A 25,694-nucleotide genomic window follows, 5' to 3' on the forward strand; every position below is an offset into this window, starting at 1 on the left:
TTTGTGGTTTACGAAAATGGGATGAATTGGTTTGCTTCTATAGAGAGCGGTTTTAATCATATTTATGGCATGAAATTGTTTTGTATAATCTAGTATAATGCACGAGTGTAGCACACAGTATTGGTCAGGATGGCTTCCAAAGTTGGATTGAGAAATCCGAGATGGCCATTCTATCTATTTTATCTCCATTGCAAGGACCTGACTCAATATTACATGGTCTAGCATAATTTTTCTACTTGTCACTTTCAACTCTATACAAGCGCAACTCTTATTTTTGTTTTGTTTTTTGAATTGACTTAAAAGTAACGTGTCTGTTCATTAATTTGATCATTTCTAGGTATTCGTTCATCAGGCGTCACGAAAGTTTCGAGGTCCAATCTTCACTATCAAAAAAAAACAGAAAAACAAAAAAGATTGTCCGACAAAAGCAACTTTTAGCAAATTCATAAAAGAAGGTTCTTCCAAATAAGTCTATATATAGTTGATCAAGAAGGATTCGCAATGATATGAAAGCGGAGACAGCAGACAGCCGCAGCTGCTTTAAATGACGGTATAACCACCATCCACAACCAAGTCTAAACCAGTAATAAAGGTTGAAGCATCACTACCAAGGAATAAGTAAGCACCACGTAGTTCAGTGCTCAAACCAATACGTTGCATGGGGACATAAGGCTCCCAATCCTTCCTAAATTGGTAGCCAGGCATGTCGGTAGCAATGTAACCGGGAGACACTGTGTTGACACGAGCAAAGCCGGCCCACTCGATAGCCAATGCCTTGCAGTAGTGCTTGACAGCAGCCTTTGAAGTGCAATAAGCAGAAATCTTTTGGGGAGTGTTGACAATGGTTCCAGACATGGAGGCAGTAGCGATAAAGTTACCGAATCCTTGCTCTTTGAAAATTTGACCGGATCGAGAGGCGATACGGTGAATGGAAGTCACGTTCACATTCATAATATTTTCCCATTGATCTGTGGTACACTCTTCAGCAGCGCTACGGAAAGCGACACCGGCGTTTGCAACGACAACGTCAATTTTGTCGTGAAGACGCTTGATTTCCTCAAAAGCAGAGGCTACGGATTTTTCATCACCAACATTACATTCAATAGCGTCGACACGAACACCCGTTTCCTTGGCCAATTTCATTGCTTTCTCTTTGCAAGGAGTGCTATGATAAGTCATAACGACATTGGCACCGGCTTGAGCAAAGGCTGAACAAACGCTCATGCCAATTCCCTTACTACCACCGAAAACGACGGCATTCTTTCCACTCAATCTGAACAAATCCAAGACGTGCTTGTTTTCAAGCTCTGTAGGGACGGGGTTTACTTTAAAGGTCATGTTTGCGATAATTAAATGATGGTCTAGGTTCAGTTTTTTCAACTCAACAAAAGAGTAAAACGAATGTTAGAAAATATAAAAATAAGAAATAAATAGGAAAAAAACAAAGCTTTTTTAAATCCTCTTGTATATGATTGTGGATGTTTAAAGAAAAAGGTGGGTTTCGCGCTCTATTTATGTCTTTCAAAATACAGATTTAAGGTTGAGGAAGCACCTTGTTCTTTCCATGCGCTACTACGTACATCATGTGGGTTTCTTACGTACCACTTCTCCAGTCTTGCAAAGGTAATCCAATGGCATCCAAGCAAAGGGCAACATGAAGTCAGGAATTGCTCCCGGACGTTCTTTATTCGAATATATTCGAATAAAAAGCGGGTGGACGAGGAATAAGTTTTCCAATCAACGTCAACTCAAAACCTTCTACTCCTTTACCCCATCCACCTATCTGGGTATGATGAAACTGCGAATTATTTCACGGTTTACGTCATTCTCGTGTTGTTTATCACAACAAAACGTTGAGACAAAACAGAAAAAAACGCATGCAGTCTTTGATGTGTTATGGAATGATGAATGGAAAGGTTGAAGGTTTCCATGATGAATGGGAGATGTGTGTGATTTCGAGCATGGACAAGAAATCCACTAGGTTTTGAGAGTTGAGGAACTCGACTTTCGTAGAGTCTCGTAGGAACAAAAGTCACAAAGGAAAAGAGAAATGACAAAGAAAAGTAAGAAAGGATAGGAAAGGAAAAAAAGGAAAAGTGAAAACAATTGTTCAACGACTGTTAATGATTGTTGGATAAATTGAAAACAAAAAAAAAAAAAAGTTTGATTTTTGTAAATGGATAACAATAGTGGAGGCTTTTGTTGGTAGAAAATTTAGGTTTCAAGTTTCAGGTTTCAATGAAGGATGGATGGATGGTAGACTAGATTGACTGTTTGTACTTGGTTGCAATTCAGTGTTCATTCTCAATTACCTATGGAAGAAAGAAAGAAATAAACAAACGAGTTCAAAGAAAGCAAGCGATTCCACTTTGGTTAGAGGTCTAGGATCCCTTCCAGAAGAAACCTCCATGGTTATGAATCCACAACGAAATGGAGAAAAAAAGAACAAAACTGAAACAATCAACAGTTTCGTCTGAAAAAAAGCATCCAACTGCTTTCTTAGTCGTTCTTTAAATGGTTGACATTGTCGTTCCTAAGCTGGTTAGCATGGAATTCTGGGACTTATGTAGAAACTATCTATGACCTATCATCAGCGATAGCGATAGGTCGTACCAGCCTAGCAAGTAATCGTCTTTGCTAGTATCTCGCTTTTACTAGCATAACGTCTCGCATGTATCGCACGCGTCTTTGCTAGGCTGTACAAACATCCTCTTACCAGAAAAGAGTCTTGCTTCCATCACCCCAAGGGTACTTTTTGAAACGCAGATTTTCAAATCTAATCCAATCAGTTAGCTGTAGGTCCTTTTCCCCTTTCTACTTTTTCCAGCGTCTCTCCACTTACGTATAGGGAACATCGATTTCAGGATCATGATGGTGCTCAGCGTGTTCTTGATGTTTTTTGTCTAATCCCAAACGTTAGCCTAATCTTTCTTTCTGAGAGAGGGGCATGGGGACTGGAAAAGATGTGCCCAAGCGGAACCTTTTTCTTTCCCTTTCCCTCCTTGCAATGCCACCCTTCACATACAAATGTAATAAGCATTCAAGCCAGACAAAATCAAAGCAGGGCCACCAACACTATAAATCATAGATTAGTAATTGTTTGAACCTACAGCCATCCACACATACTAGTAGGTCACCTTTTTCCAAAACTCTGCATCTACATTAGCTTCTTTCCATCCAAGCATCCTTTAAACACAACACAACTTAACAAAACAAACATACCACTCGAGCGTTTGGCGTGTTCTTGCTCAGCTTTAACTTCTTCCAACCAGCTCAACTTGGCCTCACTGCTGTAGCCTCTTGAGACCGGAGAAAAAGCCTTCTTGGAAAACAAGCCACGAGGAATTTGACTACAACGTCCAACGGAGCGATTCATCATCAAACAAGTCAATTTTTGCTACTTTTAAGAAATTTCAAAGAGATGGGGGTTGTTTACTCTTCCTCTTCCCGTCCCTCCTACTCTCTCACTCTCTCTTTCTCTCTGTCTCTCGTTCTCCCTCTCTTTTCATTTCCGCGGCTCGTTATTTTCTTCCGTGGCTTATCCACCCACTTGCCGTCTTTCTCCACATTCTTGTGCAATAAACTTCGGTAAGGATGGTTCAGTAGCTGACGTGCTAATTTCATTTTACACCACCAACCACCCCAAACTGAAAACTTCACCAAAACCCACCACGAGTCATAACGAAATCCGCTGAGATTGGATTTTCTTTTCTATATTAACCGTTAAATTCTCATATTTAAGGCCAAATTCGTTTGATTCTTGATCATTTTTGAGTTCAAACGAATTTTGCTTCGTCCTTTGGAAAATTTTGCTTTTTCCATCTAAAGTGGCTTCTTTCGCATTTTTGGTCACTTCCAACGATATCTAGCTTACTGTATGTGTAGTTTTTGAACGTCGAACTTTTCTAGCTACACGACTACACGTTACCGAGCCTCTTAGACTTCAACTTCAAAATAAAAAAGAAAGAGTTTTTTTGCTCTTTTCCATCTTGACTGCTTCCTCTCATTCTTTTTAATTCTTTTTTTTCCCTAATCTCTTTTTCTCTTCCATCATGAGGTTCAGCTGCGCTACCCCTTCCTTAATTTTGCTGCTTGTGGCCATTGTGTTTTTCGTCTTGTCCATCTGTACCGCCCCCCTTTCCAAGAAAATTGGTCTCTCCAAATCTGACGATGTCCTTTTTGGTACCTTTGGATATTGCAAGGGTGACCAATGTAGCAAAACTATCGTTGGCTATAGTTTGGATTATTTGAATGATCATGCCTCTTCCGGTTTCCGTACCTCCACTACGGTCCGTCAAAGAGCTTCTTACGGTCTCGTCTTGATTCCGGTCGCTGCTTGCATTTGTGCTTTTGCCACAATCTTGCTTTTGTTTGCTCACATTGGCCGTATCTCCCGTTCCCCTGGCTTTTTCAATTTCGTCGCTAGTATCATCTTCTTTAATGTTTTCATTACTGCCATCGCCTTCGTCATCTGTGTAATTACTTTTGTTCCTCGCATTCAGTGGCTTTCATGGCTTGTACTTGCAAATGCCGGAATTCAATTGATTGTTCTCTTCTTATTGTTGATTGCCCGTAGACAGGCCGTCAAGGCCCAAGCCAAGCATATTCGCCGCTCCCATGCCGATAGCATGGCTTACAATCCTTACTCTCTTCAAAACAACAGCAACCTCTTCTCTACTTCCTCCCGTACTGGTGACCTTCCCAAGTTTGCTGATTATAGTATGGAGAAGCCTGCCTACGACTCTCTTCCTGATTACGATAAACTTTCTCACAAGCGTGGTGATTCTCTTACGAAATTGAAACCTACTTTAAGTGGTGACAGCCGTTCGTTATCCTCATACACTCCTGAAGCTGCTCCTCAGTCATCTGGATTCAGATTTCCTTTTATGCGCAACAGCAGCAAACAAAATGCTCCCGAAAATCCTTTCAAAGATCCCGAAAACCCTTTTAAGGACCCACCTCCAAATCCTTGGTCTATTGAAGACATCAAACCTCCGAAGTAATGATCTCTAACATGCATTTCTGAAAGCTATGCTTGGTGAATCCATTGCTTATTTTTCGAGCCTTGGCAACTTTTTTTTAGTTCGTACTTTTTATCTTTATCTTTCTACTTGTAAGTCATCGATTTGTTATTTTGTGGTTTGTTATTTATATACATAAGCGGGGTTTATCCCTATCTATTCTTAGAAACGAAGTGTATTCTTATTTGTGCTTTGTCGTTGATTTTTTATTAATTACTATTTTATGATTTTCTATTTTTGCCTGTATATTTTATCATTTGCATTCATATGAATTATTACTCTTTCTTAAAGCTCATTACAAATGACATTACTTGAACCATCCATAGAAGTTCTTTGATTGTGCGTGTTTTGAGTACATTCAATTTCTTTTCCATTTCTCAACAACATTATATCTTTACAAAAAATTTAGCTCGTAATATATTAATGTATAACGTTCATTAACCAAAAAGTTTCGCTTGTTAATTATTTTATCTCATGAAGCACAGAATGTAATATAGAAGTATCGTTTCCATTAAGTTCAAAATCCAGTCCATCTAGCCATTCTAAGCGAGAACAAGATAGAGTAATTGCTTCTGTGTACATTTTCCGGCGGCTCTTTCCTGATTCTGGCATCGTTTTTATAAATGCGCTGTCTTTCTCAGCCCACTTTTGTCTTGGATGTCTAAGTGTTCTTTGGGACGATTGGTCAAAATTCTGATGGTACTTAGAAGCAGCAGACAGTTCATATACAGGATTGTCAATCATAGGATAAATGTTAAACGTCAAAGGATTCATGCGTAAGTCAAGATGAGTCAACTTTTTCAAGTGGGACAGCGTATCGCATACATTCTTCATCTTGTCAATTCTGTTGCCAACAAGATATAAACGGTGTAATAAAGAAAACCCTCTTAAAGCAGATAATTCACTTATATAATTGTGAGACAAATCTAAAACTCGCAGGTTCGGCAAACTCTTTGCAAAGTCGGCGGGTAGTTCTGTTATTTGAATATTTGCTAACTCCAAATACTTAATCCCCAATAACATATTATGGGTTTGAAGTACCATAGAGGCATTGTTCGACAAGTACAAATTCCTTATGTCTAAAGGAGGTGTGAAGATATATCTACCAGATTTGAATTCTTGCGATCGGAAAGAAAAATTAACTAAACGCTTTAGCCGATTAATATTAGGAATGTTCGTAAAGCAGTTGTAATCCATATATAACGTCCGTAAATTTGGGTACTGATCTACTTCCAGATGTTGAATGGCATTGTTGTTTAGGCGCAAAACGCGTAGATGAATCATCGGTTGGCTAGCTTGCAAGGTTGTAAGTTGATTGCCATCCAGCTGTAAAACCATTAAATTCTGAAGAGAGCTAATCTCTTCGATGCTTTCTAATGCATTATTGCCCAAAAGTAATTCTTCCAGCCTATTTAAATTAGAGTTTGTGAACGAGAGTTGCTTAAATCGATTTCCGCGAGCGCTTAATTTGAGAAGTCCATCCAAACGTAATATACCATCAATATTCCACAGTTGGTTGTTATCAACGTTTAGTTCACGCAAGTGAATCAAAGGAGAGAGAGCTGTTAGATCTTCTAACTGGTTAGACGATAAATCCAAGTATTGGAGATTTATCAAGTGCGAAAAAGTAGTAAGACTAGAGAAATGATTGTTGACAGCATTTAAATTCCGAATTGAAGAAGGACATCCAGTTAAGTAGGATAACTCATTACTCTCTATATTAAGGTCTTCAAGACAAGGACATTGCTCAGAAAGCCCAATCAGAGAATCCAAGTTCCTCCTGCTTATGTCTAGTTGAATAATCCTTCTCCAAAATGGATGGTAAGGCTCTACATCTTCAAGTAAACGAGTGATAGATTGCTTTGAGACAGAAAAACTGTAATCCTCATCCATTGCCTGGTCGTCATGGGTTTTTTCGGGGGAAGTAAAGGTAGAGGTTGGACCATCGGCAGGGAAGTCAGAAGAATTGTTGGCAAGCAAATGATTGAAATTGTCATGACTATCATCCTTTGGTAGAAAATCCTGAAAGGAAAAAGCGATTTGAGAAGGAGTATTGGAAACATCACGAAGAGATAATGATGAATATTTAGGATCTTTACTATTATCTTTCCTCATAGGGTAGGAGTTTGGCTGCTTTTTCTGAACATTAGGGTGTTTATTCGAAGGAGGACTAGAATCTTGCGCAGCTTTGTAGGAAACAGTCAGATTAGATGAGAATCCGTCATCCTCTCCTTCAGAACTGAAATCAAAAGCCATATCAGAGTCATGACCACGACGACGCCAACGGTTGTGTACACGGTCATACTCCATTGACCCTTGAGTCGTATCGATGCCATCCGGTAAGTCTGCTGGAGTGATTACGACCATGTTTGGATTTTCTGACTGCGCTTTAAAGTCGTGTTGATTATTGCTATCATTTTGTGTTTTCTGACTGCGTGACTTGAAGGAATCTTTCATACGGTCATCAGAAGAAGCATAGGAAGATCGCTTTTCACTTTTTGTTCCAGCAGACGACTGAACAAGAGAAGGCGGTGAGTGACTGGAGACAGTTTCTGACTGATTTTGGTGTAAATTCAAAAGTTTTTGCTTCTTTTCTAACTCGCGCAAGTGAAGCTGGTCACTAAGAGAAGGAAACGGGTTAGAGCTATCATCTTTGCTAAATTCGCTGGCTTCATTTTGTTCCTCTTCCTCTTGAAGACCGCTTAGTTTCCGGGGAAGGAAAACGGTGGATTCGTGACTTGAAGGTGGTATTCGACCTCGTAGCTTTGCCATAACTTCTTCTACTTCTTGGTATAAGTCCTTGGTATTGAGCCCGGCTTTCCGCTCAGTTGTGCGCACAGGCTTAGAGACTCGCCTGGAGCTTGGCAAGGGAAATGAGTCTTCTGCGGAAGACTCGAAAGAGTTTGATTTGACATCCTGAGCAAGTTGGTTCAAATGTTCACGGGTAAAAGGATCACTAGCGCCCTGAAAAAGTTTTAAGGGAGAAGAGTTACCTTTCTGGACGGATGGTGAGGAAGCCATGGAAGACGGGGAAGATGATTTTGAGGAATTTGTCACAGAAGGATGTCGCCTCCGGGAGGAAGACCGGGAAGGGTCTTTCTTGGGAGACGAAGAAGATTTCTGAGAATGAGGTGTAGTAGAATGAGAAACAGTATGGGGTGGAGAGCTTGTGATCGGAGGAGAGCTATTTAAAAAAGTAGGAGACTGTTTTGATTGTGAAGAAAACGAATGATTGGGAGAAGATTTGGCATGATAGCTTCCTGAAGGTTCAGAGGAGATGGATGGAACTGAAGAGCTTGTAGGGATTGGGTTGGAAGAGGAATCTGGTCGCTTTTGGGATGTGCTGGAATGATTCCTTGAACTACCGCCTCCATCAAACAAGTTTTCTAGATCTAGTTTTGCAAAAATATCACGAGCCACTGGGTTCTTTGCATTGATCTGTTTCCATTGCGGAATATCTAAAGAAGATTCTGATCCCTTCTTGAAAGTTCCTGGATCGCTGGAAGGAGCGGTAGGTACCTTCTTGGATGAGTTTGTGTTTGTGGGATTTGGAGAAGACTGAATTTCCTCCTTGGAGTCTAAATTATCGGAACTCGATCTCGGAATCCATTCTTCACTCAAATCATGTTCTAGCCACAGTTGTTCCATGTTCATTTAAGCTACTCTCATGTCTTCTTTATGCCGTTTCGTGTTTGTTTACGTTTCAGCTGGCATGCCTTTTGGTTAGTACGGAATAACGTGGTCGACCGTCCTTCCTACCAATATCTTTTCGGTCCTTAACTGATTTTTCGTACAATACCAAACATCACTACTCATTCTTCATATCTTGAATGCCGATTTGTTTACAAAGAAACCGGGTGGGATATTGTAATAAAAAAATTCCTTTAGTATGAGCGTATTCGAAAACAATTGATTGATTTGTATAATATATGGGTTTTTAAATTTAAAAATGGATTCGAAAAGAACATAAAGGGTCTATAGTTTAAAAAAAGAACTTATGACTCACTATAAAATATTCATTATTTACTGATTTTTAATTTCTGTGATTTGCTTCCTTTATAAAATAATTTTTCCTTATTCATTCACTCACTCGTTCTTTTCTGGTTAGGTCTGTCTGTGTGTCTTGCTCTCTTTTTTTATTTTTATTTGTTTATTGTTTGTTTATTGTTTCTTTTTTTTTACCAGGAACAAATATGTTACTTAGTAATCTGCTACCATACAAGGCATTACTAGCTGTGCTGGTGACATAGCGTTACTTGATAGAGTATCAAAGGTAAATAAAGGAACAACTGAAATAGGCATTGCAGGCATTGCTGTTTAGTTTCCAAATTTTCATTGTTTCGTCTACCGATGAATCAGCCAAAGAATAGCGAGTTGAGTTTCGCTGTACGTATCGTCCATCGAACTTGAAGCGTTCAAGATCTGTAACGTTACCACAATCCGTCTTTTTTCACGGAATTCAAGAGTAATTATTTGCCCTACCAATGTGATGATTGAATTATGTATTACTGCTAAATGGCATGAAGTTACCATATTGTTTTCATAAACATATAATTGAATATATACTCTTGCTCATTCATATAGCAAAAAATAATGATTGGCGGTAAAAGAGCCAAGACAATCGTTACATTCCATTAACAAACAAATTTCTACCAAAAATTTTGACTAGAGAAAAATTTATGAGAAGGGAAAGTTTACAAGAACTGAAGAATTTCTTTTTTAATGAAGAAATCCAACTGTTCCTCAAAGAAATTCGTCGATTTTGGCCTCCAGGTACAAAAGCATCCTGTTACACATTACTAAGACACTTTCTAGACTTGCTGACTTTACATATATTTGTAATGCGAATAACATTGGATCCTTATAAATAAAATTTATAATTTTATAATTTTTCATCTTAAATCTTTCTATTGGTATCTATCCATGCACTATCGAATGAACAGAACGAAGTATTTATATCCCTCGTCAGATCTCACTTGACTTCACTAACCTATCTAGACTGACAGTAAAATCCTACTACTTACGTATCCTTAGCCTACAACAAGCATTTGAAGAAAACAAAATATTCCTAAAGGAAGCAATAAAACGAAGAACAATATATTTCTTAAAAAGAAAAAAATCGTTTCAACATGGCGGATTTAGATGAATGGATTGCAACGGTTCGAAAATGTAAATACTTACCAGAACACCAGTTAAAACGCTTGTGTGAAATGGTGAAGGAAATATTAATGGAGGAATCAAATATCCAACCTGTTAGAACTCCCGTTACCGTCTGCGGAGACATACACGGACAATTTTACGACCTTTTAGAACTATTCCGTGTCAGTGGAGAACTTCCGTCAACTAATTACATTTTTATGGGCGATTTTGTAGACCGCGGTTATTTTAGTTTGGAAACCTTTACATTGTTTATGTTATTAAAGGCCAGATATCCTGATAAAATTACACTACTCCGCGGAAATCACGAAAGTAGGCAGATCACACAGGTTTATGGATTTTATGACGAGTGTCAAACAAAGTACGGTAATGCAAATGTTTGGAAATATTGTTGCCAGGTATTTGACTTTTTGACTCTGGCTGCTATCATTGACAACAAAATTCTGTGTGTGCACGGTGGCTTATCCCCCGAAGTCCGTACATTAGATCAAATCCGCATTTTGGCTCGCGCTCAAGAAATTCCTCATGAAGGTTCATTTTGCGATCTCATGTGGTCGGATCCCGAAGACATTGAATCTTGGACCGTATCGCCCCGTGGTGCTGGCTGGCTGTTTGGTTCAAAAGTCACTGGCGAATTTAGTCACATAAATGATCTGAAGCTGATTGCTAGGGCGCACCAGCTTGTTCAAGAAGGATACAAGTATCATTTCGATGAAAAAAATTTGGTCACTGTTTGGAGTGCTCCCAACTATTGCTATCGGTGCGGTAATGTTGCGAGTGTTATGAAAGTAGATGAATCTTTAGAACCCGATTTTCGCATATTTTCTGCTGTACCCGATGAAGAAAGGACTGTTCCCCCAAGCCGGAAAAGAAGTGAATATTTTATTTAGGACAGATGCATTGCTTTGGATTTCTTGTGATGTTTAGGTTGTTTTTTCATTTTAATATGGTTAATCATCGTTTCATCTTCTCTGATGGGCTATTTTTTCATATTCGTTTCTGGCTCTTCTTTTTTCCCTTTGTCTCTTCTCTTATGCTTGTCCTTCTACTCCCATTAATCTACCGTCGATTATATAATATTAAAGACGTCTAATTATAAGAATGTCGAAGCATCTTCCTCCGTCTTTTCTTTGGTCTTTTAAAAGCGACTGCATTTTCCTCAGCTATACTATGTACTTTTTGCTCAATTCAATGAAATTTCCATTGATATATAGATCCATTTGTGCATGGACAAAACCGAAAAGGGGTTTTTTTTATTTTTTTTTGAGGAGGAAAAGACGAATGTTTTAGAAGGTGTATGAAAGAATCCAGAAAGTTTTGATGTATATTTTGACAGCCCGTGAATGGTGAGGAGGTTTTAACTATGAGCACACGGTAAATCTCTTGGAAATCTGTGTAAAATGATTTAAGAGTGACACACGTATAGTATGCGAAGAGCATTAATACTTTCTTAAGGAAAAGCAACCAAATCGTGCTTGAGAAGCTTGAAAGCAATGCACATTGAAAGATATGTGATTTCTATGCTTGGTAACGTTGCCAATCTTGTAGTTTTGGTCCTTGCATTTCGGCTTCCTATGGCTGCATTTGCCAATAATACTTTTCTATGAGTATGTTGGTACAGTTGCTGCATTCTCCAACGGTTTGCCAAATAAAATTTGCGATGATGTTCAGCGGCGCCGGATTTATGACGGTGCTAAAAATGAGCTATCGGCTTTGGGAAAAAGTACAGTCATTGCTAGAAAAAAAAAAACATGGAATGAAATGAATTCGAAGCTTCGGAGAATGTGCGATACGAGAGCAATGTTTGAATAAAGTGGTTTATGTTTACAATGATGAATGAAGATGAAAGATGAGAGCTGAATTCACGACCCTAGTGGGAAAGCTAAGGGTAGAAGAAGTATGGAAGCATTTTTGGTTTCATTTGAAGCCAAAAGGTAAAATAAACTGTTGAATAGATGGTTACTATTCAATACCTGGGTTGTCGTCAAGAGAACAACTATAAGGATCTTTTATGAAATTGTGTTTTGTCCTTTTACCTAGCTTGAATGAGATGAGATTGTGCACGAGTTTGCTTGATTTTTATATTTGAGCGGCATGACTTGTTACAAAGCATGCCCGTTCATGAACCAAGTTTTGGTATATCTGCCCTATGCAGATCGCTTTTCGTTGATCTAGTTGATTTCACGAAAGGAAAAGTAATACCTTTCTTGCAACCCTTCGTCTTTGGACTAACTGGATGATTAAATTAACCCGCAGAAAGGGTTATAGAAGTAGAAGAAGATCTTTGGTAACGAATGAGTGGACTCTGGATAGCGGAATAGATCATCTACGTTCCCTTCCCACTTGGCAAGAAGGTTGAGCTGTTTGCAGGATAAAAAACATTTCTCGATTAGACACATTTCGTCTATGGGTCTTGCTGCCGATGGAGAGAAAGAGAAACTAGCGAATGAACAAACCAGCAATTGTTAGAATTTCAAATAAAATAAAATAATATAATGAATTTATACATTCAAGCGGAACAGACATGCTTCCTTTCATGTAGTTTAAAAGCTAGCTCGTCATTCGAGATATATTATGCTTGCCAAGAAAGCGCCAAATTGATTTGATATTTAGTACATCTTTACACATCCTGCTTCCCCAAACAAAGTCTCTCAACAGTCGCCATGCTACGATACCATAAAGATTATAATCCTTACTGCTTTGCTCTCCACATCTACCGATAGCAATACAAAGTATGCCTCGTTCAATCCCTTTACCGCACTACTGTAACCGATCGTAAGCACTTTACCGCACTTGAGCTTATCATTCTCTGTCTTTGTTCGCAAAGCTTCTTTAAGTTACGTTGTGCTTCCAAGAACAGTGACGTTGCCACTGGAAAGATTCCACTCGCTTCTACTACTTCTTTCAGCACTTATTTTTTTCAACAGGGTAAGGGTTTTTCGAAACTTCCAGAATTGAATCTTAGAAATAAATAGCTTGGTGTTCCCCGCTACACTACAACTGTTATCCTTTACTTTGCATTATTAAAATTAACGATTATTGTCGTTTATCCCCTGTACTGAATAACGAAATATTTGCATCAAGGATACAATAAAGTATTTTATATCCTCAACTGTCTTTAGATTTTTTTTATTTAACGATCTTTAAATTCTCATCAAAAAATGAGCAAAGCTATTGGTATTGATTTGGGTACTACCTACTCTTGTGTTGGTCAATTCTCCAACAACCGTGTCGAAATTATCGCCAACGACCAAGGTAACCGTACCACTCCCTCCTATGTTGGTTTCACCGACACTGAGCGTCTTATCGGTGACGCCGCCAAGAACCAAACTGCTATGAACCCTCACAACACCGTCTTCGACGCTAAGCGTTTGATCGGTCGTAACTTTGAGGATGCTGAGGTTCAATCCGATATGAAGCACTGGCCTTTCAAGGTCATCCCCAAGAACGGCAAGCCCGTTTTGGAGGTTGAATTCAAGGGTGAGAAGAAGGTCTTCACTCCTGAAGAAATCTCCTCTATGGTCTTGATGAAGATGCGTGAAACTGCCGAAGCTTACTTGGGTGGTAAGGTTTCTGACGCTGTCGTTACCGTCCCTGCCTACTTCAACGACTCTCAACGTCAAGCCACCAAGGACGCTGGTACCATTGCTGGTATGAACGTCTTGCGTATCATCAACGAACCCACTGCCGCTGCCATTGCCTACGGTTTGGACCGCAACACCACTGGTGAATCTAACGTCTTGATTTTCGATCTTGGTGGTGGTACCTTCGATGTTTCTCTTTTGACCATCGAAGAAGGTATCTTCGAAGTCAAGTCCACTGCTGGTGACACTCACTTGGGTGGTGAAGACTTTGACTCTCGCTTGGTTAACCACTTTATCCAAGAGTTCAAGCGTAAGAACAAGAAGGACATTACTGGTAACGCTCGTGCTGTCCGTCGTCTCCGTACTGCTTGCGAACGTGCTAAGCGTACTCTTTCTTCTTCTGCTCAAGCTAGCATTGAGATCGACTCCATGTACGAGGGTATTGACTTCTACACCTCTATCACTCGTGCTCGTTTCGAGGAACTTTGCGCTGACCTCTTCCGTAACACTATGGAACCCGTCGAACGTGTCCTCCGTGATGCCAAGGCCGACAAGTCCTCTGTTCACGAAATTGTATTGGTTGGTGGTTCTACTCGTATCCCCCGTATCCAAAAGCTTGTTTCTGACTTCTTCAACGGTAAGGAGCCTTGCAAGTCTATCAACCCTGATGAGGCTGTTGCTTACGGTGCTGCTGTCCAAGCTGCCGTCTTGACTGGTGATACCTCCGAAAAGACTCAAGACCTCTTGTTGTTGGATGTTGCCCCTCTTTCTATGGGTATCGAAACTGCTGGTGGTGTCATGACTGCTCTTATCAAGCGTAACACTACCATTCCTACCAAGAAGTCCGAAGTCTTCTCTACTTACTCTGACAACCAACCCGGTGTCTTGATTCAAGTCTACGAAGGTGAGCGTGCTCGTACCAAGGACTGCAACTTGCTCGGTAAGTTCGAACTCTCTGGTATTCCTCCTGCCCCTCGTGGTGTTCCTCAAATCGAAGTTACCTTCGATGTTGACGCCAACGGTATCTTGAACGTGTCCGCCCTCGAGAAGGGTACTGGTAAGACTCAAAAGATTACCATCACCAACGACAAGGGTCGTCTCTCTAAGGAAGAAATTGACCGCATGGTTGCTGATGCCGAGAAGTACAAGGCTGAAGATGAAGCTGAAGCTGCTCGTATTCAAGCCAAGAACCACTTTGAATCCTATGCCTACTCTTTGCGTAACTCCATGGATGACCCCAACTTGAAGGACAAGGTTGAGGCCTCTGACAAGGAAACCATTGACAAGGCTGTCAAGGAGAGCATCGAATGGCTCGACAACAACACCACTGCTGCTAAGGACGAATACGAGTCCAAGCAAAAGGAATTGGAAGGTGTTGCCAACCCCATCATGGCCAAGGTTTACCAAGCTGGTGGTGCTCCTGAAGGCGCTGCTCCCGGTGCCGCTCCTGAGGGTGCTCCTGGTGCTGCCCCTGGCGGTGAGCAAGGTCCCGAAGTTGAGGAAGTTGATTAAACTTTCAAAAAATAATCTGTTAATAGGCGGTTTGTTGTTTTTATTTGTAAATTTTGTTACACGATGTTTAATATCTAATAGACATGATTAACGATCACTTGTTTAAAATTGAATAAATTGATTTGCAAGGGGAAATTTTGTATGGTGGTAGTAGTAGTAGTAGTAGTAGTAGTAGCAGGAGGGATAGTGGCAACATGATGAAAAATTTGTAGGTGCTGAAGTTTAGTGGAATTAAAAAACAACACGAAGATGAAGAAACGCTTGTGTACTTCGGGGTTTAATTATATTTCTTCTTGAATGTAAATAAGCGCGAGAGTTGCGATTTAGGGTTGAAGTCAGAGGTACGCAATAGAGGAAAGACCGAGAAAGGTAAGGCGCATTTTCAACTAGGAAAGCAAAGCTATTAAATGAATGAACATCTATAGTAGATATGAAGCAATTTAATGGAATTGAGACGGAAGCCTTTATGAATAAGGCGCAGAAAGTCGACAGACCGCCTCTTGGATTTTCGGCTTCCGATCCACTGGAGCGAGACTGGTTTTTGGGTCTAGAAGATAAGCCAGAAAAAAAGAACGGGAATAACGAAAGTGGCCCAAGTGCCAGTGCTGGCTCCTCTCTTGCCAAGCAATATTCTGGTGCTGAAATTGCAGATCGATTAAGTGAGAGAAGAAATGAATCCAAAAAATTTAATGAGAGAAAAAGAGAAACGAAATCCAGGCTATCAGAAGCTGAAGAGTATAATGTTTTGCGACGGCATCGAAACCCAAGTCGAAAGAAACTATTGATGAAAGCATTCTTGCTATCTTTATATACCCCAGGGCATATCGGTATTGTGAGTTTAATTTTACAGTACCTGCAATGTACTAAGGGCTATTTTCTCCTATTTTTTATTATCTCTTTGATTGTTGGAATTGCTCGTTTTTATACTCAGTACCGTATGTGCTTGAATAGAAATCAAAAGGGTTGCTAACGAAATTTAGAGATGCTCGAAGGCGAGTTCTGGGAAGAGGCGGCGAAGGAAAATCCAAATATTGGTAAGTAAAGGGCAGAGAAATAAGATAGTATGCGGGTACTCGTTTTACTAAACAAGGAAATAGCAAAACTGGTTGATCTTGGAGGGATTGAAGCGCTTGGCCAAAGTGGTTCGCGATCTGATATACCGAAACGTCAGACGCTTCTTGAAAAAAAGAATGATTGACAGTTTCTTCAAAGGCTTAATTGCAACGGCAGTAAGATATAGATATATTTAAACTGGGTTTGTTGCATCTGCCACGGCTTTCATGTTCATGAACAAGCAGATAAAGAAGAGAACAGTTTAGATAAAAAAAAAAACAAAATGGGATACCAATAGAAAAGCGGAATCTCTTTACTTTTTCTTTGGTTTCCACAAATCATGAATTTATTTATTACTGCACCATCTATAATAGCGTTATAACATATACAGAAATGGTGCACTGCACTATAGGAAGGTGATTGGAAATGTTAATTTAAGTCTTTAGTTATGCTATACTTGACCTTTACCATTTTTGTAAATAAATCCATGTAATGGGGTCGAAAGAACAAGAAAAAGAGTCACAAACGGCAAAGAATGCAAGCAAGTTGCAAGTATCCAACTGCGTTTCAGATTTATCGGAGAAATCTCAGCATTTGTTTGGTTCTTTGCTGAAACCTCAAGTCCCAGTCATTCAGTACAATTTGAATCAATTAGAGGAGAGAGCAAAAAACTTAGAGTTAAAGGTCGTATCTACACGTGATGGCGACACAAAAGCGTAAGTTTCGACTTTCCAAGACAAAGGTTTTATTGGAACGGGCCGGAAAACAGAGGATAACAGAAGAGTAAGATGAGTAGGAAAGACCTCTGTATTGTGTTGAACAAAAATCTCTACGTTTCGCTTGGAATACTTCATAAATGGAATGCTAATATACTCTAGACATTATTTGCTCGCTGAGAGTGGTATGAATGTAGAGCAGACACGACAAAAGATTTATTCTGTTCACATCCATTCCCAATGGGATTCCCTTGAGATGGAAAAGCGTACATTGTACGAACGCCCTCACGCTAAAATCTATAAAGAGCAAAACGTGATTGCTAGTATCGAAGCTGGCTTACAATCCAGTGCAAATGATTTTCAGATAAAATTAATGAAAGATAGTGGTATTTCCTGGGAAAATCGGAAAATGGTGTTTCTGCAAGACACAGGGAGGATGCTACGCTCCAAGGATAATACTGTTTTGGGCGCTTCCGTAACCATGTCTCTGCAATCGAGTTTTGCCAAACCTGCTTTGAAGGCATCGTTACTTGCTCAATCGCAGCCAGCCTATTCTTTGAGGACACCAGCTTCGAGCGTACTGCATGTCGCTGACCAAGCTTCTTCTACCATAGGGAATGAAGCAACCCGTAATCAATTTTCAGGCCAGTCTGGAATTTCTGAGAAATTTGGGGTTTTTGCTGCCGCTATTCACAAATTGAACGATGCTCGCATACATGGCCGCATAGTTCGAGTTTGGTCGCTATTCGCTTCCGCTAGCAGAAAAATTGATCGAGAACATCCTCAGCTTCTAGATGCATGGTCTTTATTAGCTTATATGGTAGATGAGAAGTCAAACAATGTGCATGCCTTTGAAGCTATGAAAACAAGTAACGCCGACAAGACTGATATTAGTCCTTCATTTCAAAACAACATTATTCATGGGTCTTTGCGCTTCTTGGAAGTTCAATTTTTAGCATTCGTTGACGCACAATTATCCGATAACGGCCATGTTTCTTCAACTAAGTCATTGGATAAAATGATTGCATACAGTCGCTTAAGGTTTTTTAAGAATAATTCTTGGGTTAAGCCAACTATCTCGATCGCTGATGACATTCCTGTGTGGGCAGTCTTGTTTTATCTTATGCGTGCTGGCCTACTGGATCTCGCATTAGAATTTGTGACTACGAATGCACATGTATTTGAAAATTTTGGTCGCTCTTTCCCTTCTTATTTCAATGCCTACGTAAAAAATCCCCATCAACCTCTTCCCAAGCAGCTTCGTGATCGTTTGCAAGCCGAGTATGCTCAACTCATGAAATATGCTCCCGAAGATCCATTCAAGCACGCTATTTATAAACTCCTTGGTCAGTGCGAGCCTCATCGTATTTCACTTCCTGAAGTATGCATTACTTCTGAAGACTATATGTGGATGCAATTGATGTTTTGCCGAGCCAATGCTAATAATTCTGTCACCTTTAACTTAAATCAGCGCTCGATAAACAATTTTGATCTGCAACAACTTCAGAAAAAGATTGTCGCTTTTGGACCAAGGTATTTTAATCCAAAGAATAGCACACCTGTTAATTATTTCCTTGCTCTTTTAATCTGCGGTGAGTTTGAGCGAGCTGTTAATTATCTGTATACCTTTTATCCCATCGAAGCTACCCATTATGCTATCGCCATGTCATATTATGGTCTTCTTCATACCTGTAATTATGAGAAAAACGAAAATATTCTTATTCACGAAGCGGAATCCGTACGCATTAATTACCCTCAACTTATCGTGGCCTACATTGGCTACCTTGACTCCGTGGATACGTTGGTTTATCTTGACTATATTGCTTGTATATCTTTGGTATCCTCATATAAAACGTGCTGCATGAACCTGGTTAAAATCATGTTGCTTCAATCACATGACTTTTCAAAATTTTTGGGTGATATCCGGCAGGATACTGAACGCACAACAGGTTTATTAGACCTCTATCTGCCTTTGGTGCCGTTTGATCAAGCTTCATTACAGGCCTTGTACGCGGAAGGCGCTAGAAACGCAGATGATGATGGACGTTACGGAGATTCTATTCTCTTGTATCATCTCCTTGGGGATTACGATACCGTGATTGGAGTTGCTGTGAAAAACCTCAGCCAAAGTATAATTTCACGTGGTCTGTGGATGGCAGATTCTCAAGAGCAGAGTCAACGGAAGTCCTCGCCTAATGTTGTAGCTAATGGTGCACCTGATGCTTTAGCAAGAAGTCTTTTAGAAATATATGAGAGCAATCCCGAAAAGTCAGTGAAAGTAAGCAAGACGAATAAAGACATGTGCAAATTACTGCTTCTGGTTATGGATGCAAGAACTCTGTATGATAAGGGAGAATGGCAGGGTGTATTGAGTGAAATTGCAAAAATGAATATCTTGCCTCTCGATGGAGATTTGGAGCATGCGCATGAATCTTTGAATTCGTTATTTTTGCGTCAAAAAGCATATGACCTTTCAACACTATCACCCGAAATTATGAACATCGTTCCTTTCTTATTGTTTATGGCTATGTCTAGTATCAAAATACTGTTTAGTACACTGCATAATAACCCTACAGAAGCTGATGAAGGTCTGTTGTCAAGCATAAAATTCATAGCTTCAAACTTGGTTATGTACAGTACTATGATTGAGCATCGCTTGCCTCCGCAAGTCCTTGAGTACTTACAGTCGATGCAAATTAATTAGACGTAAAACATCAATTTTTTGACTAAAAATTATACATAGATATTGGAATGTTTGCTGATGAATACTACTTTGTGGGTTGGATAATAAAATAAATAAGTTTTCTTTATTATTTTGGGTTCATTCTTTGCGTCGACTTGTTTGAATCTATGTTCTTAGCAGTTATGGGTCTTTCTTTGTTGTCCTTTACGCTCTCTTTCATATTACGTTTGTTTCCTATTCAACCTGCGATGAATTTATATTATTTATGTTTTTCTTTTCAACATTACATATAGAATAAAGTTCGTATAAATTAGGTGTTTTGTATTATAACGAAATATAACCTTCGTTATCCATTCAACCTGACTGACTCTTCAGGTTACGCTTCTCTGGCGTCCTAACCTTTACCACCAAGTCTGTTATAATCAAACCGGAATTTCCACAGAAATAGAGTACCCAAAGGATAAAAGTTTTATTTGTTACTGAAGGGTTTATAGCAGATTACAAAACATCTGCTTTGTACTAGATGGAGAACTCAACGATGCGAAATGGTGCCAGGATTCTGCCTCCTGAAGCCATTTCGAAACGGCATATTGGCCCTTATGTAATGAAGGAGACGTTAGGAGAAGGATCGTTTGGAAAAGTGAAGCGTAAGTTCACATGAGGAAGGAGTTCTGTATGATTAACCAGTTTCCACATAGTTGCTACGCATTATAAGACGCATCAAAAAGTGGCTTTAAAGTTTATTTCTCGTCAGTTATTGAAGAAAAGTGATATGTATATGCGTGTAGAACGTGAAATATCTTATTTGAAGCTTCTTCGACATCCTCATATCATAAAGTTATATGATGTTATTACCACGCCCACAGATATAGTAATGGTCATTGAATATGCTGGAGGTGAATTATTTGATTACATTGTCGAAAAGAAAAGGGTATGTTGTTCCTTGAAAGAGGAGAACGAATACCGACTTCAACTGAAAAGTGCCTTTCTCTATCTAACTTCTGTTCAATTTTCCGAATTCAACTAACATAAAATAGATGACAGAGGATGAAGGCCGACGATTTTTTCAACAGATCATATGTGCTATTGAATATTGCCATCGACACAAAATTGTTCATCGGGATTTAAAGCCTGAAAACTTGCTTTTGGATGACAAATTGAATGTGAAAATAGCTGATTTTGGCTTATCGAATATTATGACTGATGGAAACTTTTTGAAAACTTCCTGCGGGAGTCCCAATTATGCCGCACCCGAAGTAATCAATGGAAAACTCTACGCTGGCCCTGAAGTTGATGTGTGGAGTTGCGGTATTGTTTTGTATGTCATGCTCGTGGGTCGCCTTCCTTTTGATGACGAGTTCATTCCTAATTTGTTCAAAAAAGTAAATAGTATGTACCGTTATTTATTTTCATCTCGATTCGCTTTGTTTCTAATATCTTGCTTTTTTTAGATTGTATTTACGTGATGCCAGACTTCTTGTCACCAGGCGCTCAATCTCTTATTCGACGAATGATCGTTGCAGATCCCATGCAGCGTATTACCATTCAAGAAATTCGACAAGATCCATGGTTTAATATCAATTTACCTGACTATTTGCGTCCTATGGAAGGTTTTCAGGATTCTTATGCTGATCCTTCAATTGTTAGTAAGCTGGGCGATGCTATGGGATATCCTGAAGATTACATCTATGAATCCCTACGTTCTGAGAGTAACAATGAGCTGAAAGAGGCATATGAATTATTACACGAAAATCAAATTATTCAAGAAAAAAGTCACTTTTCAAAATCAAAGAAAGTGGATTCTTTTCTTTCTGTTTCTCCACCTGCTTTTACCGAATATGCTGATGATTTGAATAGTTCAAAAGAGCCAGAATATCTTGATCCCATGATTGAAGGATCCAGGTGGTCGCAATCAGAGCCTCCTGCCCATCAGGAACAGACTTTAGACAGCAACATCCGTATTCTTGTTCCAGGTGAAAATAAACAGCTGGTAATGAAAACTTTGTCCGATGCCAATAGTGAAGCTACTTTGTCACAAACAGGAAAGAAAAAGAGCAAAAGAAATCGTTGGCATTTTGGCGTCCGCTGCCGTGGAGATGCTCCCGAGATTTTGCTTGCTGTATATCGTGCTCTGCAACGTGCCGGTGCTCAATTTACAGTCCCGGTACAGCACAATGGTAAGTACAAATCAGACATGTATACGATCAAGAGTATCTGGGAAATTCCTCACTGCAGGAAAGAAGGAAGAAAAGTCTATGCATATGTTGAGTTACAACTTTATGAGGTAATGCTAGATTGTTATATGTTAGACGTTAAGTCAAATGGATATAAAGATTTTTCACGACCCGGCGATCATGGAGCAGCTGTTCCAGATCACGAAATAGATGATTTAAAATCCTCGTTTCCCTTTTTGGATTTATGTGCTACCCTCGTTTGCAAATTGTTTTCTGCTTAATAACTTGAAAGTTCCTGTATATTTTTATTCAATCACCTTCTTTTCTTTTTCTCTTTTTTTTACGAACTCTATTGAATTATGTTATGAATTCACATTTCGGACAAGTTTCTATGGTGGATAAACTATGTGCCATGCATGTTTATGCAGATTATAACATTTTGAAACTCGCATTTGGGTGGTGTTTGCTCTGTAATAAATCCTATAATGTTTATTATAAAATTCAGAATTTTAAAGCATTTAAGATGCTTACTTTGTCTAAGCACATTGACTATCCTAGTATTGCACCTTTTAAGAACATATCCGGTTAGTCTTTACCATGTAATCCTTTTATTTAAAAACTTTTAAGAAAATACGCATAAGTATTAGTGTCACTTTCTTATGTTATATATAATGTCATTAAATACTTCTCATTTTTATGCATAGTTTTGAAAGTAAGTATTGTAAAGACAATCAAAGCAAAAGAGGATGGGTTAAACGGATAGCTATTCGAATATTTACATGCTGTTTATATGAATCTTGAAACTTTTAAGAAGCTTTACTGATTGAAAATGATGGAGCAAGCTTTGGCTATTATGATTCTTAACATACTCATACCTGAGAAAGAAAGTCTTTGAAAGTTTCTCAGATAAAATGAATAATGACTTCTAGATGCTCAAAAATTTAGTATTGACCAGTTATGTACTTACAACAATCAATTTTTTTCTTTGGGTTATTCTATATGTACAGTATTATTGCGTAGCAATACCAACTTTCATACTTATTCCCTTCCAGCTTACGAATGCTAATATTTAGTTTTATTTAACGGTCTAAAATTGTTCCTTTCCAGCGTACAATACTCATCATTCTACCGTCCATGTTAACCGAAAACTTAGTAAAAATACAGACGCTCAGAAGGTAACAAGTGTTTGCTGGTGGAGACATTCATTAAGTAGCAAGGCCTATTCAATCCTTAACGCGACATACGAACAATTTAGAAAGACTCAAAGTAAACTGGTGAAAACTGTTAATCAAAGAGGACTGTTTAATTCCGTTTATGAATAATTTTAATCATACTCAAAAGGGTGTTAGTGAAGCTCCTTTTGACACCTCATTTGGAAGCCAACCTAGCAACTCTTCTGGAGCCTCTCAGTTTCCGGTAACTTTGAACACAGGAGGTAATGATTTAGAAAAAAATTTAGACGAAAAGCTGATGAACGCATTTCCTGGTATGTATTGACCCAATTTTTTAGGACAAAAAGTGAGATAAAATTGAAAGAAGCAGCTTTTTGTCTTTAATATTTGGCAGATATGGGTATTAACGATCTCCTAGGATTAGAGTCTCATGTTTTTCAGCATTCCCAGCCACCACCACATACGTTTGAGATGCCTGCTTCTTTTGAAGATCAATACCCGTCAAGTAAGTTTTGAAAGCATTCATATTCGGATTGTACTAACATCGTATTCCTTAGATTATTTTCCTCTCGAGGCACCTTATCCCAATCAGCCACACTTTCCATCTTTAGCATCACCTCCTACCAATGCATTACCTTTTCCTACCCAATTTCCTTACTCTGATACGGATAATAGTTGGCAAATTCCTCAATTGCCTCCAATTACTTCAAACATATCTACAGGACAATTGGACCCTTCGCCTTTATCTTCTTTCCAGCCCGATATTACTTTTCACCCCAGTGCGTCATCTTCTTTTCAAAATCCCGTATTAAGACAGCCAAGTGGACCTGTTGACTTTAAAGATACTTCCATGAACAGTACTTCTGCTCCTACTTCTTTCTACGGAGGCATCGATACTTCCTCGGGCAACATTAGCCCAAGTCCACTCGTAAGGTCGTCTTCACCTGAGAAATTAGTCATTGAAAAGTTAAAATCAAAAGCAAATCAAAAGCCGACGGAAACTTCTTTAGGATCTTTACGACAAACACTAAATGAATGCCTTGATCCATTAAACACTAGCCAGGCACCCAAAGAATGTGTTGCTATTCTGGTGAACATGATGAGTACCGTAACTCAGGATGATCAGAAATTACTCTTTCTTGAGATTTTGAAAAACAATAGTGAAGCAACAATCTTCTCAGAACTAGTAGATGGTGGTCGCAAGTTATTTCTTCCGAAACTACGTAATTGGTTTGTTTCTGCTATTCGCTCTAAATCAGATAAAGTTATTCATTCAATTTTGCTTTTGTTATGTAAATTACCCATATCTGCAGAAAGGCTTGCAGATGTTAAGTTCGGTAAACCAATTCTGATTGTAAAAAAGAAATCAGCAAATTCCGTTATTCGACAACATGCTGAAAGACTCTCAGATCTTGCCGAAAAATCTATTGCAGTTGAATTAGGCAAGGATCAAACGAAAGATGCTGAGAAAGAACCCACTAAACCCGAAACTACTACGAAGGCAACGAATGTGGCATCTACAAATATCAAGAATCCTTCTACAAAGAAGGTCACGAGTGTTCCTGGTACTTCCTTTTTCAAAAACTTGTCTAATCCATCGAAAACCGGGCCCTCTATTACTACTGCTGCAAAACCCTCCATAGTAGGTGCTAAGCAGACTTCTACTTCAACGCCCCTTTCCTCTATAGTAGCTGGGCTGAAAGGGAAAGATGCCGATTTACAAAAGTCTCAATCATCAACCCAGTCGAATACGCGTGATGAGTTGCCTAGTTTCAGAAAGCGTTCCGCGAAATCCGAAGAAGGATCTGAGAAATCTGAACCATCCAGTGAAGAGAACTCTTTAAAGACGAAGCGCCGGAAGAAATCCGTTGCATGGAAATCTGATGATGAGCTTGTTCAAGTCAAGATTATTGAGCATGCAAATGAAGAAGAGTCAGCTGTAAAAACCCCTCATATTTACGGTAGCGCAAGAGATCTAGATAGACAGGAAGCTCGTGTTGCTTTTGGCAATCAAGTGGAAGACGATGTCGAAGACGAGATAATTTGGTACAAGCCAAAGCCTATTCAATTTGCGATTTCAAAAGAAGAATTACATCCACGGGGTTATAAGCGTGGTGGTGATCCTAACGCTAAGTCAACTTTGGAATCTAAAGACGAGGAAGAAAGAGAAGGTCAGCTCAATGCAAATTCGTCTTCAATTACGTCTGTTCTGTCAAATGTTACCGAGCCCATAAAAGTTTTTGATGCCACCGCACCTCCCGTGTCAATACCGCTTCCCAAGGAAGTTGAACATTCCCTTCATGAAAAGAATAGTGATCGAACAAGTGCCGGCGCCGATGAACAAGTATCTGAGAACAATTCGAATACTCATTTAAGTTCTATACTGTCCAATCTGTCGTCATCTGCCTCTTCCCAACATCTTCAAAATCCGTCCCTCATGATACCCAATAATGCAAGTGCCTCTTCAAATGTTTAATTATGAACTTCAGCTTTTATCTAATGTAGGATGGTTGGTTTATTTAAATGGTTCGCTGTTATAATATTTTTTATATTTAACGGACTATTTGGCTGATTGAAGTGTTCATTTTCTGAATTTTTTTGTAATATAATATTTAGCTCATC

The 25,694-nt window shown here is 39.2% G+C and overlaps 10 protein-coding genes across 10 annotated transcripts; 7 read left to right on the plus strand and 3 right to left on the minus strand.

The window, feature by feature from the left end:
- Positions 1–540: 540 nt before the first annotated feature.
- On the minus strand, positions 541–1,338 carry SOMG_04930 (short chain dehydrogenase; the record flags this gene model as incomplete). Its single annotated transcript, XM_056183705.1, has 1 exon — positions 541–1,338. The coding sequence occupies one exon, from the start codon at positions 1,336–1,338 to the stop codon at positions 541–543; it is 798 nt and encodes a 265-aa protein (XP_056039336.1).
- A 1,161-nt stretch (positions 1,339–2,499) lies between these two features.
- On the minus strand, positions 2,500–3,379 carry cox13 (cytochrome c oxidase subunit VIa; the record flags this gene model as incomplete). Its single annotated transcript, XM_056183706.1, has 6 exons — positions 2,500–2,533; positions 2,717–2,776; positions 2,843–2,903; positions 3,026–3,075; positions 3,127–3,151; positions 3,223–3,379. The coding sequence occupies 6 exons, from the start codon at positions 3,377–3,379 to the stop codon at positions 2,500–2,502; spliced, it is 387 nt and encodes a 128-aa protein (XP_056039326.1).
- A 673-nt stretch (positions 3,380–4,052) lies between these two features.
- Positions 4,053–5,003, plus strand: mug33 (plasma membrane anchored protein; the record flags this gene model as incomplete). Its single annotated transcript, XM_056183707.1, has 1 exon — positions 4,053–5,003. The coding sequence occupies one exon, from the start codon at positions 4,053–4,055 to the stop codon at positions 5,001–5,003; it is 951 nt and encodes a 316-aa protein (XP_056039342.1).
- A 480-nt stretch (positions 5,004–5,483) lies between these two features.
- Positions 5,484–8,675, minus strand: cdc11 (SIN component scaffold protein; the record flags this gene model as incomplete). Its single annotated transcript, XM_056183708.1, has 1 exon — positions 5,484–8,675. The coding sequence occupies one exon, from the start codon at positions 8,673–8,675 to the stop codon at positions 5,484–5,486; it is 3,192 nt and encodes a 1,063-aa protein (XP_056039047.1).
- Positions 8,676–10,150: 1,475 nt separating this feature from the next.
- On the plus strand, positions 10,151–11,068 carry ppe1 (serine/threonine protein phosphatase PP6 catalytic subunit Ppe1; the record flags this gene model as incomplete). The annotated part of the gene is made up of 1 exon (XM_056183709.1): positions 10,151–11,068. One exon carries the CDS (start codon positions 10,151–10,153, stop codon positions 11,066–11,068), a length of 918 nt encoding a protein of 305 aa, XP_056039416.1.
- Positions 11,069–13,339: 2,271 nt separating this feature from the next.
- Positions 13,340–15,274, plus strand: ssa2 (Hsp70 family heat shock protein Ssa2; the record flags this gene model as incomplete). The annotated part of the gene is made up of 1 exon (XM_056183710.1): positions 13,340–15,274. One exon carries the CDS (start codon positions 13,340–13,342, stop codon positions 15,272–15,274), a length of 1,935 nt encoding a protein of 644 aa, XP_056039748.1.
- A 430-nt stretch (positions 15,275–15,704) lies between these two features.
- On the plus strand, positions 15,705–16,472 carry SOMG_04936 (uncharacterized protein; the record flags this gene model as incomplete). Its single annotated transcript, XM_056183711.1, has 3 exons — positions 15,705–16,209; positions 16,255–16,308; positions 16,372–16,472. The coding sequence occupies 3 exons, from the start codon at positions 15,705–15,707 to the stop codon at positions 16,470–16,472; spliced, it is 660 nt and encodes a 219-aa protein (XP_056039059.1).
- Positions 16,473–16,819: 347 nt separating this feature from the next.
- Positions 16,820–19,747, plus strand: npp106 (nucleoporin Npp106; the record flags this gene model as incomplete). Its single annotated transcript, XM_056183712.1, has 2 exons — positions 16,820–17,043; positions 17,206–19,747. 2 exons carry the CDS (start codon positions 16,820–16,822, stop codon positions 19,745–19,747), a joined length of 2,766 nt encoding a protein of 921 aa, XP_056039783.1.
- A 502-nt stretch (positions 19,748–20,249) lies between these two features.
- ssp2 (serine/threonine protein kinase AMPK catalytic (alpha) subunit Ssp2) lies at positions 20,250–22,181 on the plus strand (the record flags this gene model as incomplete). Its single annotated transcript, XM_056183713.1, has 4 exons — positions 20,250–20,373; positions 20,425–20,657; positions 20,764–21,115; positions 21,178–22,181. 4 exons carry the CDS (start codon positions 20,250–20,252, stop codon positions 22,179–22,181), a joined length of 1,713 nt encoding a protein of 570 aa, XP_056038945.1.
- Positions 22,182–23,214: 1,033 nt separating this feature from the next.
- Positions 23,215–25,548, plus strand: ppn1 (mRNA cleavage and polyadenylation specificity factor complex associated protein; the record flags this gene model as incomplete). The annotated part of the gene is made up of 3 exons (XM_056183714.1): positions 23,215–23,386; positions 23,491–23,577; positions 23,630–25,548. 3 exons carry the CDS (start codon positions 23,215–23,217, stop codon positions 25,546–25,548), a joined length of 2,178 nt encoding a protein of 725 aa, XP_056039645.1.
- Positions 25,549–25,694: the final 146 nt, after the last annotated feature.

Source organism: Schizosaccharomyces osmophilus, chromosome 3 (genome assembly GCF_027921745.1).
Source record: "Schizosaccharomyces osmophilus chromosome 3, complete sequence".
Taxonomy (NCBI): domain Eukaryota; kingdom Fungi; phylum Ascomycota; class Schizosaccharomycetes; order Schizosaccharomycetales; family Schizosaccharomycetaceae; genus Schizosaccharomyces; species Schizosaccharomyces osmophilus.